The 14573-nt window shown below is 43.1% G+C and overlaps 1 protein-coding gene across 4 annotated transcripts; it reads right to left on the bottom strand.

Moving 5' to 3' along the window:
- Positions 1 to 2990: 2990 nt before the first annotated feature.
- fdft1 (farnesyl-diphosphate farnesyltransferase 1) lies at positions 2991 to 14111 on the bottom strand. 4 transcript variants are annotated; one of them, XM_023999735.2, is made up of 8 exons: positions 13661 to 14111; positions 11106 to 11203; positions 7748 to 7931; positions 5640 to 5768; positions 4665 to 4856; positions 4402 to 4578; positions 4082 to 4234; positions 2991 to 3943 (listed from the first exon to the last, which is right to left on the bottom strand). In XM_023999735.2, the coding sequence occupies exons 1-8, from the start codon at positions 13781 to 13783 to the stop codon at positions 3719 to 3721; spliced, it is 1281 nt and encodes a 426-aa protein (XP_023855503.1). In that variant the 5' UTR covers positions 13784 to 14111; the 3' UTR covers positions 2991 to 3718. The 4 variants fall into 4 exon arrangements, with proteins under 4 accessions (XP_023855503.1, XP_023855505.1, XP_023855504.1 ...); XM_023999737.2 differs by having other exon boundaries at positions 4082 to 4189; XM_023999736.2 differs by having other exon boundaries at positions 13902 to 14111.
- Between the last annotated feature and the right edge of the window lie 462 nt (positions 14112 to 14573).

The raw sequence follows: 14573 nt of genomic DNA, 5'->3' as shown, positions 1-14573 counted from the left end.
AACGGAACGATAGAGAGAGAGAGCGGGGAGAGGAGAGAGGGAGGAGGAGAGAGAGAGAGAGAAAGAGGGAAAGAACCTAATAAGACCAGCAGAGGGAAGCACAGGGACAAGACATGATGATCAATGACAAAACATGACAGTACCCCCCACTCACCGAGCGCCTCCTGGCGCACTCGAGGAGGAACCCTGGCGGCAACGAAGGAAATCATCAATCAACGAACGGTCCAGCACGTCCGAGATGGAACCCAACTCCTCCCTCAGGACCGTAACCCCCCAATCCACTAAGTACTGGTGACCACGTCCCCGAGAACGCATGTCCATGATCTTCCGTACCTTGTAAATAGGAGCGCCCTCGGACAAGGACGGGGGGGGGGGAGGGAAGACGAACGGGGGCGCGAAGAAAAGGCTTGACACAAGAGACATGGAAAGACAGGGTGGACGCGACGAAGATGTCGCGGAAGAAGCAGTCGCACAGCGACAGGATTGACGACCTGAGAGCACACGGAACGGACCAATGAACCGCGGAGTCAACTTGCGAGAAGCTGTCGTAAGGGAAGGTTACGAGTGGAAAGCCACACTCTCTGACCGCGACAATACCTAGGACTCTTAATCCTACGTTTATTGGCGGCTCTCACAGTCTGCGCCCTGTAACGGCAAAGTGCAGACCTGACCCTCCTCCAGGTGCGCTCACAACGTTGGACAAAAGCCTGAGCGGAGGGAACGCTGGACTCGGCGAGCTGGACGAGAACAGAGGAGGCTGGTACCCAAGACTACTCTGAAACGGGGATAGCCCGGTAGCAGACGAAGGAAGCGAGTTGTGAGCGTACTCAGCCCAGGGGAGCTGTTCTGCCCAAGACGCAGGGTTTCGAAAACGAAAGGCTACGTAATATGCGACCAATCGACTGATTGGCCCTTCCTGCTTGACCGTTAGACTGGGGATGAAACCCGGAAGAGAGCTGACGGAAGCACCAATCAAACGACAGAACTCCCTCCAAAACTGTGACGTGAATTGCGGACCTCTGTCTGAAACGGCGTCTAACGGGAGGCCATGAATTCTGAACACATTCTCAATGATGATTTGTGCTGTCTCCTTAGCGGAAGGAAAGCTTAGCGAGGGGAATGAAATGTGCCGCCTTAGAGAACCTATCGTAACCGTAAGAATCACAGTCTTCCCCGCAGACGAAGGCAGACCGGTAATAAGTCTAAGGCGATGTGAGACCATGGTCGAGAAGGAATGGGAAGCGGTCTGAGACGACCGGCAGGAGGAAGATGAAGCTGGTTGAGAGAATGCCAAGAGTGTGTAAAGCTGTCATCAAGGCAAAGGGTGGCTACTTTGAAGAATCTCAAATATAAAATATATTTTGATTTGTTTAATGCTTTTTTGGTTACTACATGATTCCATATGATATGTGTTATTTCATAGTGTTGATGTCTTCACTATTATTCTACAATGTAGAAAATAGTAAAAATAAAGAAAAACCCTAGAATGAGTAGGTGTGACCAAACTTTTTACTGGTCCTTTAAGTCAGGAGGCGCGGGTGTAGCTATGGTAACCAGTGAGCTGAGATAAGGCGGGGCTTTACCTAGCAGAAACTTGTAGATGACCTGGAACCAGTGGGTTTGGCGATGAGTATGAAGCGATGGCCAGCCAACGAGAGCGTACAGGCCGCAGTGGTGGGTAATATATGGGGCTTTGGTGACAAAACGGATGGCAATGTGATAGACTGCATCCAATTTGTTGAGTAGAGTGTTGGAGGCTATTTTATAGATGACATAGCCGAAGTCGAGGATCGGTAGGATGGTAAGTTTTATGAGGGTATGTTTGGCAGCATGAGTGAAGGATGCTTTGTTGCGAAATAGGAAGCCGATTCTACATTTAATTTGGAGATGTTTAATGTGAGTCTGGAAGGAGAGTTTACAGTCTAACCAGACACCTAGGTATTTGTAGTTGTCCACATATTCCACACAGGGTTTTTGTCCTGGGACAGATCTGTCAGGGACACCCTCTATAACAGGGCTCTTTCCAAAGGTTGATAACAAGTGCCCTGAAAGTTACTGGCCAGGTCACAGTTGTAAATGAAAACTTATTCTCAACTGGCCTATAAACGTGAAATAAAAACATTATATATCTTTTTTTTTAACTGTAAAATGTTTTCCTTGGAACGATACAATTTATTTAAGTCAAAGTTAATGAGCATCAGGTACTCACTGGAATTATGTCTGCATTGAACCAATGTTAGAAAACTAAGAAAAAAAAACATTCACCTTCTTCCAATCAATTTGAGTTATGAAATGTTTGAAATAAAATATACAGTCTTACATAAATGACATCAGGTTTAGCAGTATTTTCCCCCAGGACTTTGAACTAGCATGACTTGAACTCATCTTTAATGAATGTACAATTTTACCGTCTGTAAACTATAAAACTATCCTCCATTGTCTTGTCAGCAAAGTCAATCTCCCAAAAAAAACTGGGTTATCTTACAAAGGACCAACATTGATCTTTGTGACACTGATGAGGCAGAAAAATAAACATTCAGAAACACTATTGTCTTTTATTCTTTCTTCAATGATATACAAATTAAAACATCACATTACATAGCAATATTCATGTGTTCTTTGGTTGTGTACAAGGATACACCACACTATTGTAGCCTTCCTACTCACCAAAGCTCTGTGTTAAGGACACTTAGCAGCCTGCTACTATGTGCTCTGCTGCAGTCCCGCTTCTACCAGTCTCTGTATCATCTTACATTGGGCATGTCTCAAAAGACAAATGTGGCTTCCGCTCCTTGTTCCCTTTCCTTTGTCCACAATGAGAAAGACACAGACATATAGATGAAAGCCAAGCTAGGCTTCTGTCATATTGTTAAATATTTGCTATTACGTCTTTTCAGATCAGTGCAGTTGAGGTAGAGAATACGAGGGGAGGAGGCAACTTTAGACTATTGAGATGTGCCCAGTTTACTATGATTGAATGTGACAACAGTGTCAATATTTAGCTATACTGTACATAAACACAGTACAGCCATCTTAGTTCTTACTATGGAGATAGACAGACACTTATAAAACACATCAAACAGAACCATTGTGTTGTCATTAGTTGCTATTGAAAATAACATTACAAACCAAGACAAAAGAACCGACTATAAGAAATGCACAATGGTTTAGTTGATGTTTCTTAATCTCAATGTCCTGTATGTGTGTGAGCTGTGTGCTTTAGGTTTGTGTGATGGGTCCAAGACTTTACTAAATCCTATTCACATTTCAAATTAATGTTGAAAAAAAWTTGAAATACCAATCCATTATAGCTCTATTGGAATTCTCCCTTTCAAAACATGTTGAAAAAAATGTAACAAACAAAACCAGGGTTGTGGTTACAAAATAACTCAAATCAACATAAAAACAAACCAAAAAAACAAATGAGGAAGAGAGATGTGCCGTGTGTATCTGACGTGAGTATGACCAGTGTGTTAGAAAATAATGTTACGGAAAGTAAGACTACTGCAAATCCCTATCAAACACAATAAGACAACCCTGCTACCAGTGACTCCCATAGTACAGGCCTCTACGGACCATCACAGGTGAGTTAAACAGGACAGGTGAATGGGAGGGTAAGATTCCTCCAGGGGAGAGGGAGAACCAGGCCTCAGGAGAGAGGGGAGCATCTCAGTTGTGCACCCCGTGCAGGGTGAGGGTTAGTGGGGGTTGAGTGGGCTCAATGGCCCTGCATGTCAGCAGTGCCGGGAGGTTGTCCGGCTGTAGTGCTTAGGTACTGCCAGCTGAGGGCGGCGAGGATCATGGCAGCGGAGAGGTACATGGGGGAGAGGTGGGCAGTCCGGGAGGCCAGGGTGGCTTGGGAGAGAGTCCTCTCCTGGATCACACCCAGGATAAACAGGGTTTTGTCCCGGGATGGATCTGTCAAGGACACCCTCTGTAGCATCTGGAGAGAGAGAGAAAAAGAAAGAGCGAGAGAGATCAGAAAACTCACAAACATAAAGTAAGAACACACACTCAGATGCACAATAACACAAACAAACACAATTGAATACATGACACACCCAAAGATACACACACACACCTCCTGGCTGTATTGGGCCATGATGCTTTGCACGGCACCCATGTTGGTGGCTTGCATCATGAGGGTGACGGCCTGACCCTTCCTGATTTTCACCACGCCTTGGAATACCTGAGGGTTGTTGTAACAGGCTGAGAGGGTCGCTATCGCCATCACCTGGACATTATTGAAACATACAGTACAGCAAAATGAAATGCTTCCTGAGGATCCTGACTCAAACAACCAGGAATGAAAAGTGAAAACGTGTTGAAATGAAATGCATCTAGCAGCTTTCTCCAGTGGGAATGTACTTTGAAATGTAACATTTCAATGGTAGCATTTACCTGTGGTATGGCGCAGAAGTTGAAGACGCTCTGGTTGCGTAGGCGTGCCAAATAGGTGATGACATCAGGGACGTGGTGCAGGGCGTCTGTCACCAGCAGGTTGAGACAGGACAGGGCTGAGGTCAGCTGGTCAGGCTCTGCCAGGTCCTCCAGACGACATGCAAACTGACTCCATGCCTACAGCAGGACATGCAACACGCACATTAACTACACACACCCTATTAATGACACATACAGTGCACACACACACACAGTGTAGTTACCTCTTGTGGCCAGAAGGCCCTCGCCACCTGTATATCCTCCAGGTAGTCTCTGATGATGTTGGTCTTCTGGAGGAACAGGCCCATGGAGTTGGCCAGCTCTGTGTCTTTGCCCACCTCGGGGTCCTCCAGCTGGGAGGCAGAGAACAGCTGGGACAGACCTATACCCACCAGCCCTGCCACATAGTGACAGTACTGCACAGGGGGTAATGTTAATACACATGTATTTAACAGTCAAAAATCTATTACAGACTGGTGTGATGTGAAGAAATCAGTGGGTTTAAGTGACTTTCATGTAGCATCAAGTTATTTGTCATTTGATACACATCAGGCTACCACTAGGTTATAGCGACACACATCAGGCTACCACTAGGTTATAGCGACACACATCAGGCTACCACTAGATTACAGCGACACACATCAGGCTACCACTAGGTTATAGCGACACACATCAGGCTACCACTAGGTTATAGCGACACACATCAGGCTACCACTAGGTTATAGTGATGGGGGGAGAATATATATTTTTCAATTATACAGTTACATATCAGGACATTATTTTTGACAATATATCGTATTCTATCGTTTTGACAATATCACAATATTATTTTTGCGCTTGTTGGCTGTACCTGCACCAAAACTCCAGCATTTTTCCTTCATAGTTTGTTCTCCATCTTCTTTTTAAATAAGGAGCAAATCGGTTTTAGCACTTTTATTTCCATGACTGATCAAAACTTGTTTTCTAATGCTCCCTCGTCTCTGCAGCAGACATATGGTGAGCAATGTTTGGAACATCGAATCGCAATTAATCACAGTATCGAATTGCAATACATATTGCATCACCACCTACGTACGGTAATAATATTGTATCGTGATGTCCCTGGCAATTCCCAGCTCTACTAGGTTATTAACCAGCAAATGTGGAGCCGTTAGTCTAACACGTGTATAATGCTTGCCTAACATTAAGGTAACATTTACCTGGTCCCACTCCTTCATGGAGCCCACTTTCTTCTCCAGAAACTCAGCCATTCCAACTCCCATGCGGTGGCAGATATCCGATATCACATCCTGGTATGCCTGACCCAGGTTCCTGAACTCCAAGGAAATCTGAACAGAAAATAGATTCATTTAAATACACACACATAGCATGATGACAGATGCCCATTGTATGATGTCTGCTACATATTTCATTGTCATGAGTGTTATGCAATCCTTATGTAAACAAAGGCAGGCCCATTCCACCTGACTGGCATGTAGCCCTGTCAATCACCATTCAGACCTCTGTTCATCCAACCAATCAGGGAGCTTCGATGCACTGCAGGAAAACGGCTCCGCTCACATCTAGTTAGTGCATGTTATTCCATTGCAAAAGAAGAAGCAAATAGTTGTGTTGCTGACAGACTGTCACATGCTGTTCCTAACTGAAGTGTTGTCCATCCATTGACAAGTAAGTGTTGGAAATGCTATTGGGTGTAATATACACTGATTATACAAAACATTAAGAACACCTGCTCTTTCCATGACATAGACTGACCAAGTGAAAGCTATGATCCCTTATTGATGTTACTTAAATCCACTTTAATCAGTGTAGATGAAGGGGAGGAGACGGGTTAAAGAAGGATTTTTGAGCCTTCAGACAATTAAGACATGGATTGTGTATGTGTGCCATTTAGAGGGATAATGGGCAAGACAAAAGATTTAAGTGCCTTTGAACGGAGTATGGTAGTAGGTGCCAGGCACACCGGTTTGAGTGTGTCAAGGTCTGCAACGCTGCTGGGTTTTTCACACTCAACAGTTCAAGAATGTGTATCAAGAATGGTCCACCACCCAAAGGACATCCAGCCATCTTGACATAACTGTGGGAAGGATTGGAGTCAACATCGGCCAGCATCCCTGTGGAACGCTCTAGACACCTTGTAGAGTCCATGCCCTGTCGAATCGAGGCTGTTCTGAGGGCAAAAGGGGGAGGTGCAACTTAATATTAGAAAGGTGTTCATAATGTTTGGTATACTCAGTGTGAGTTATGGTTACCTTATTGTGTAACTGTGAAGATAAGATACAGTGTTGTTTGCGAGCCTTCACCTTACGCTAACTCCACTATATGTTTGGATTAGAGGAATGGTTGTAGGTACCCCGTGCATGCTATTTTCTATCAGTGTGGTTATCATTGCTATGTGTTTTTGTAGAATGCCAATAGGTCTACTCCTTATTGTATTAGCAGTATGTATTGTTGGTATGCTATCGCTGCAATGCTTATAGCCTACATACCGCTGTAGTGATTTGCACATGTCAGTATAGAGATTCTGGAAGCATCTAGAAGGTTCCGGTCCCTTCTGGGCACCCACGCATGCGCAGTGATTATTTATGATAGTGCCACCAGAGGCCTGCTAAATAAGATTTAGCTCTAGGGTGTAAATATCCCTGTTAATACCATTGCATTCACCAATATGCTTATATTAAGGGCTCCTGATTGGCACAGAGGTCTAAGGTACTGCATCTCAGTGCAAGAGGCATCACTGCAGTCCCTGGTTCTAATCCAGGCTGCATCACATCCAGCCGTGATTGGGAGTCCCATAGGGCGGTGCACAATTGGCCCAGCGTTGTCCAGGTTTGGCCGGGGTAGGTTGTCATTGCAAATAAGAATTTGTTCTTAACTGACTTGCCTAGTTAAATAATATATATATAAAATGTAATGTTTACAGTCTCTCTACATTGCTAGTAGATTTGTATATTATTGCACATGTATTTATCTTAGTATCTTGTAATATGTCCTCATGATTGTATTGTTCCTCCCTTTTTAGAATCACGTAAAATACCTCAAATGGAAGCAGATGTGTCCACATGTGTGTGGTGGTGACAAAGTGTACAGTAATGTGCCTCAACATAATATTCTAACCCGACAACACTATAGTGGGCAGATCTAACTGAATCAGTAACTAGCGGGTGAGGAGTCAGAAGCCAACTACTCAGACGAGCTTGCGATAGTTTTTACATGTTCCTAGTTCTCGGCGGATTTAGCGACCAACAGATGTTTACACTTTATGTAGGGTTATATAGTACGCAGTAGTGTCAGCGGTTCCACTGACCGTGGGGAAGTCCTCCAGGACCTGCCTGTCCTTCTCGTGGCTCTCAGTGAAGCACCAGTTGGCCTGGTAAAGGTATGTGTGGAAGTCATTCAGCATGGGCACCTTCTTCTCCAGGGGGATGGTCATATCATCTTCCACCGTGTCAAGGGCCCGTAGGACCAGGTAGAAGATACACACCGCATGCCTGGACAAAAAGAAGGGACAGGGGAAGAATTTATTTATTTGAGAAGGTTAGGACCTGCTCACTGAAAACCTAACTGTTACAGAGTGAGCAGGCAAGGGCTGACACCAACCCTGGGCATTCAGGAAGGCGCTGACAGACACCAATATTGAACTTTAATGTAACACTTGACATGTGATGTTTGGTATGAAGCTTAATAAATTTTACTGTGGGGACTCGTGTGTAAACTAGCTACTGTAGGTCCTCTGTGTAGGGAAACTGCATGCCATTTGAATTATTTAAAAAACCTGTAAGCAACCTTCCGGAACACACACACTTTGCTCTTAAAACCAGCTGTGTCACTTCTGTACACTGAACGGTGGGATTAGACAATGTACAACTGGCTGCAATATAAGCAGTTTACATTGAATTCCACCGCCAAAAAATCAGTTCAGTTACCGCAGGCCTGCCCTACAACTTGCCTACAGCTTGTGCACTTGCAGTCTATACTGTATGTTTGTCACTTGAAGTTTAGGCTATTTTACTGTCATATCAAAATATGTTTGTTTTTAAGCCCTAAAGAGGTAAGGAAGTGAACTCAAGGTCAAAACTGATTACTGACCATATGTTCCAGGGTCAATAATAAAAAATAACCTAAAATTYTCCAAGTTCCAATATCTAATTTTGTCTGGCATGTGCCAAAGTGCTGCCATTCAGCTGTCATGGTTCCTTACTTCGACAGGCTGAAGAGACACCTCTTACTAGGGACGTCAAAGGTTCAGGTTGCTGCACAGGCACCCCTTTTGTTTTTACACTGCTGCTACTCACTGTTTATTATCTATGCATAGTCACTTTACCCCTACCTACATGTACATATTACCCCAATTACCTTGACTAAGCTGTACCCCTGCACATTGAGTCCCTACCAGTACCCCATTATTGTTATTGTGTTACTTTTTTAACATTTTATTTTGTAAATATTTTCTTAACTGCATTGTTGGTTAAGGCCTTGTAAGTAAGAATTTCATGGTATTCGTTGTATTCGGCACGTGACAAATACAAATGTATTTGATTCGAAGCTCTAGTCTAGAGCGCCCAATTAAATTATGTTTAGGAGTATTTTTAAACTCGCTCTATAGTTAAAGTAGTAAGTGGTCCCGTGTGGCTCAGTTGGTAGAGCATGGCGCTTGCAACGCCAGGGTTGTGGGTTCATTCCCCACGGGGGGACCAGGATGAATATGTATGAACTTTSCAATTTGTAAGTCGCTCTGGATAAGAGCGTCTGCTAAATGACGTAAATGTAAATGTAAGAAATATATGTAATTATTGTAAAAATCTATGACTGTGCTTAATTTACTATCATCCTAACTTAAAATATTCAATTAGTTTGACATGTTGAATTATTTTATATTACGCTGATTCCCTATGGTGGACAAACGTGTTACTACATTACACAGACAAACATTTTCACCACACAATATTTACAGGAAATACACATCCTTTTCACCTAGGATTGGTGATGATAGTGTAAATGTTTATAGTAATCACAATTATGCAAAATTGATTGCTTAAAACAGACCAATATCTTTGCTTTAGTACGAGTGTTTTTTTCATATGCGCCTGTTGGTGGCAGGTCTTACCCTGTGTTCATAACCAATTGGGAAGGTCGAATTTACCACATACACTTGGGAAAAATCCACTTCAATGCCACTCCAACTGGTAATTACTGGTGGGAAACTCGACTATCATCCCCGAGCTTCGACTTCTCCCACATGCTGACCTCTCACGTCACCTACTAAGGAAATGACCTCGATTACAGCATTTTCGTCAGTTCAATGCAACAATAAACATTATTTATAAAAGGCAATCTATTAATATGGTTTTTGAACACTATAATAGGAGCATGATAGCTGTACTTTTATTTATAGTTGATGCAGTTTGTTGGCCATTAGCCAATCGCCGTTTCTCAACGAGATCAAAACATGTGAATGCATCCAACTGGTATTCATGACTTCACAACTACTAATATCTACCTTCCCACTTAGTTATGAACGCAGCATTAGAACGTGCCTGTCATTTTCCAGACCACGGTGGGAAGAAAAATGTGGGGACTCCTACAAAAAACATCTAGGGCCTCAATACCACACGGATTTGAGGGTCACACGATCACAGAAATGTGTGCCAAACCCTGTCACTATTTAGAAATTGTTGTGAGAATATGATTTGCCGAAGTTAACCAGTAGAAAAATGATTACAGAAGGAAATACAACACTTTAACAGGTTAAGACTTTTCCTACTAGTTCACGTTGGAAAATCATTCTCTCATCGATTTCTAAATAGCAACAGGGGTCATTTGACATTCAAATCCGTGTGTGGTATTAAGGCTAGAGACGTTTGCAGGAAGAGCCCCAGAATTGTTTCTCATCATCGTGGTTCCATTGATTTCAACACAAATAGATGTGAGTGATTCATTTGTGTTGAAAATGTTAGGACCGGCACACTGAAAACCTAACTGTTACAAAGTGAGCAGGCAAAGGCTGACACCAATATTGAACTTTAATGTAACACTTGACATGTGATGTACAGTATGGTATGAAGCTTCATTTTACTGCAGGGACTCATGTCTCAACAAAGTGTGAACTAGCTACTGTAGGTCCTATGTGTAGGGAAACTTCATGCAACATTTCGGGAACACGCACAAACACACAATTTGTACTTAAAACCAGCTATGCCACTTCTGTAAACTGAATGGTGGGAATAAAATAGACACAGTGCTGCTGCAGGGGAATATGGCTGGCAGTAATATAATTATAAGCAGTTACATTGAATTCCCCGCAAGCAAATCAGTTCAGTCACAGTAGTGCCCTACAACTTGCCTACAGCTTGTGCACTTGGCTATACATTTTCCACTTTGTAGGCTAGTTTAGACTACTTTTCTGTCATATTAAAATCAGTTTCTTTTCCAGATTTAAAATGGGTAAATAAGCGAACTCAAGGTCAAAACTGACCATTGTTCCAGGGTCAATAATAATACCCTAAAATCCTCCCAAGGTCCAATAGCCTATCACATTTTTGTCGTGTATTTGCCAAAGTGCTGACATTCAGCTGTCATGGTTCCTTGTTTACTTCGACATGCTGGAGACACACCCCTTACCTGCATAGTTGGAGAGCAAAGTTGGCAAGGTTATGCAAACTTACCGTAACTCTCCGTCTAGCGCCTGGATAACAGCGGCGAAACTGCGACTGGTCTGGTTCAGATAGAGGTAGCATGTCCGCAGGCTCTCACTCATGGATTCCTGGCAAGAGAAACAGAGAAACACGGGGTGTCGGTAAGCGCCTACTGTCCGCAAAGCGCTGGGGCGGGCGGCCCAACATCCCTCCTGCACGCCCCTCTCGCCCAGCCGTCCCCCGGAGAGAAGGGACCGTGAAGCGGGTCCAGGGCTCCGCGGGGTGACGCAGAGAGAGCGCTTGAACACCGTGAGAGAAACCGGACACTTGCAGCAAGCTCCGGCCATATGAGGAAAATGGACGCTCAGCCTTCCATGAGCAATTTAGACAACATTGTTGGCTATCCAATTATTAATATCCGTGGTATTCATTCGTGCGCGCAGTTCAGCAAAGGACATGGGGTGTTACTCTGTAGCGGGGTGAAAACTTTAGGAAGTTATAGACTTTGCAGGGCGGGGTCAGTCGGTGATCTTTAAACAAGTCTCACGGCCTATACAGTCTCCAGACCAGAGTAATAAATCCATCCACATACCTCGAAGAATTTGTCCACGGGCGCACCCATTGAGCGCAGCAGTAGGCTGTGATGCAGTTTGACATCGGAGCCCCTCCCACTTCAGTCATAACACAGCAGTGTTTTCTGCAAGAGTAAGCAGTCCCCCCCCCCCCCGAAGAACATGTAACACACTATACGCCATGTTGGACACAGACCTATCAATTCCCCCAAATAATGACCATGCACATTATTCACACATAACTAAACGTTTTATTGTGTAAGCCTATGTGTTTCTCTCTGCAATCGTAATTTGAATTGCGTAGGTTTATATGGCCAACCCACTGACGCATAAGAAGTTGCTTGCCTACAATTTCCTCTAACAATTTTCTCAACATTGCAAAACGCATGAACATGGGGAAATGTTGAGCTGACTGACAGATGATGCTGTACTGTCATCTAGTGGCAGACAGTAGCAAAAACAAAGTGGTTATATTATGCCAGGTTTCCCCAACTGGCGGCATTTTATTTGGCCCCCAAGCTTTCTGAGCAAAATACATTTTATATATATATGTATGTAAAAGGATTATATTGTTGGACATAAAATACTGTAAAAACACCAGCAAATCAGCTCCAAGTGATTTCAATTTTGGAAACCTGTTCCAAAGTATTCCCACGCATAATAGAGAGATAAACAGTATGGGATCGTATACAAATGTAAGCAAGGGTGAAATGATTGTGTTTTAGTTAAATATTATATCCGTTTGGGCGTCTTGCGGTCAATTTGCAGTTTACAAATGATTTGTAATTATGTTCTGGACACTGACCATCCACTCAAGAAAAAATCGTCCAGCGGCCGAATCTAGTTGATAATCCCTGCATTATGCCCATCGTGGACTGGCAGGCTGCTCTGAACTCAGACGCACACCATCGTGCACTAGCCAGGGGAAGCCACTACGCGCTTTCACATGTAACTGGACTCTTGATTCAAGAACATCGCCCCCCTTTAATTGACACCTGAAGTGTCTTATTTCAAAGCTAGCTCTCGTCATAAAATACTCTCTATTTGGCTATAACGTTATGATAGTGTCATTCATCCATCATAAAGGGAAATCCTACTGGGCATTCACAGTGGTGTAAAGTACTTACGTAAAAATACTTTAAAGTCCGGGTTAGGCTTGACCGGGGTAGGCCGTCATTGTCAATAAGAATGTGTTCTTAACTGACTTGCCTAGTTAAATAAAGGTTCAATAAAATAAATACAGGTTTTTGGGGGTATCTGTACTTTACTATTTATATTTTGACAACTTTTACTTTTACTTCAAAATTCTGTACTCTTTATGTACATTTTCCCTGAAACACAAAAGTACTCGTTACATTTTGAATGCTTAGCAGGACAGAAAATGGTCCAATTCGCACACATATCAAGAGAACATCCCTGGTCATCCCTACTGCCTCTGATCTAGCAGACTCACGAAACACAAATGCTTTGTTTGTAAATGATGTCTGAGTGTTGCAGTGTGATCCTGGATATCCGTATATTTAAAAAATGGTGCTGTCTGGTTTGCTTAATATAAGGATTTTTTTTATTATTAATTTTTTTGCTTTTACTTTTGATACTTAAGTATATTTAAAACCAAATACTTTTAGATTTTTACTCAACTACTATTTTACTGGGTGACTTTTACTTGAGTAATTTTCTATTAAGGTATCTTTACCTTAAACTTTTTCCACCACTGGACATTCAACTATCGTCATTCCAGGTCAAAGCGGTGTTTAAAGTGTYGGAAATCAGGCATTACCCGCGCAGTCAAACAAACATGCGCACAGCATCTGCTCCCGGAATGAACCCACAAAGGCTATTATATAACGCAAATCCCAGCCATTAAGTCAATGGTTATCCTTCTCTCTGACCTGCGCATCTATTATTTATTCTAGGCCTACACAATACAAACATAGAGTTAGAATAGGCTACCCTTCTAGTTCATTCATGGTAGTTAGTTGACTAGGTAACCTATTACTGTTACTACTGTACCATTGCTCCTGTAGAATGTGTATACGCATTTGATGAAGCTGGAAGCATTGTTGTGTAGAAAATGCAAGTGGGCCAATGTTGAAGAGATGCATGGATACAGACTGGCACTGTTAGCGCGCACATTATGTTGTGTAGGTCTATGCTATTCCAAAATGTATAACAAATGACAATAGCGAGTCGTGCCTTGGCCTAGGTTACAGGCAGGCAATACTCGAGGGGTTTAGAGCAGATAGCTACTCACATAGTCCAACTTGGGCATCACAGTGCGACAGCCCCCCATTTTAAACTTGAACAGGTTGAATATTTCCTCCGGGTGTCCTAACGATTTTACGATATCCATGTTTTATCTTTTGACCACAGGTACACCGATGATGCTTTCTTGTATCGTGTGCTTATTCCACCCAAGTGCGCGTAAAACCTGGCAATATTTTCTCCATTCAAACGTTGAGCCGCTGAGCTATAGAGCAGCCGGCCCCCTTCTACCGAAAAAAAGTCGTCAGATCGAATGACGCCTGTGATTGGTCAGAAAATCATGGGCTCAGTGCCCATCGACCAGTGGATGACTAGAGCGGCTGGTGTGACGTCCCGCCCCGGCCGTGTTTCTCCAAACTGAGGCATCTGATTGGATGATACGTTGCTTAACGCGAGAGACCATCCGGACGGAGTGTGACAGATACTGTTGTTATGTCACACTGTACATCACCAGTTTTAATTACCAAAAAAATATAATGTTATTCTGAGGCCAAGTCAACAGTAGCCCATGTCCTACATTTTAGGCTAATTTATTTATTATAATTAATTTATCAACATTCCCTTTTTGTACATATGATGGAATAGTTTTCATAGAGTAGACTGGCATGACCTGTGTGTATGCTTGTGAGGTTGTGCATTTGTGTGTGTGTGTGTGTGTGTG

This window comes from Salvelinus sp. IW2-2015, linkage group LG14, assembly GCF_002910315.2.
Source record: "Salvelinus sp. IW2-2015 linkage group LG14, ASM291031v2, whole genome shotgun sequence".
NCBI classification, from domain to species: Eukaryota; Metazoa; Chordata; class Actinopteri; order Salmoniformes; family Salmonidae; genus Salvelinus; species Salvelinus sp. IW2-2015.
The sequence above is the reverse complement of the archived record's forward strand: the minus strand, read 5'-3'. Positions and strand labels throughout refer to the sequence as shown.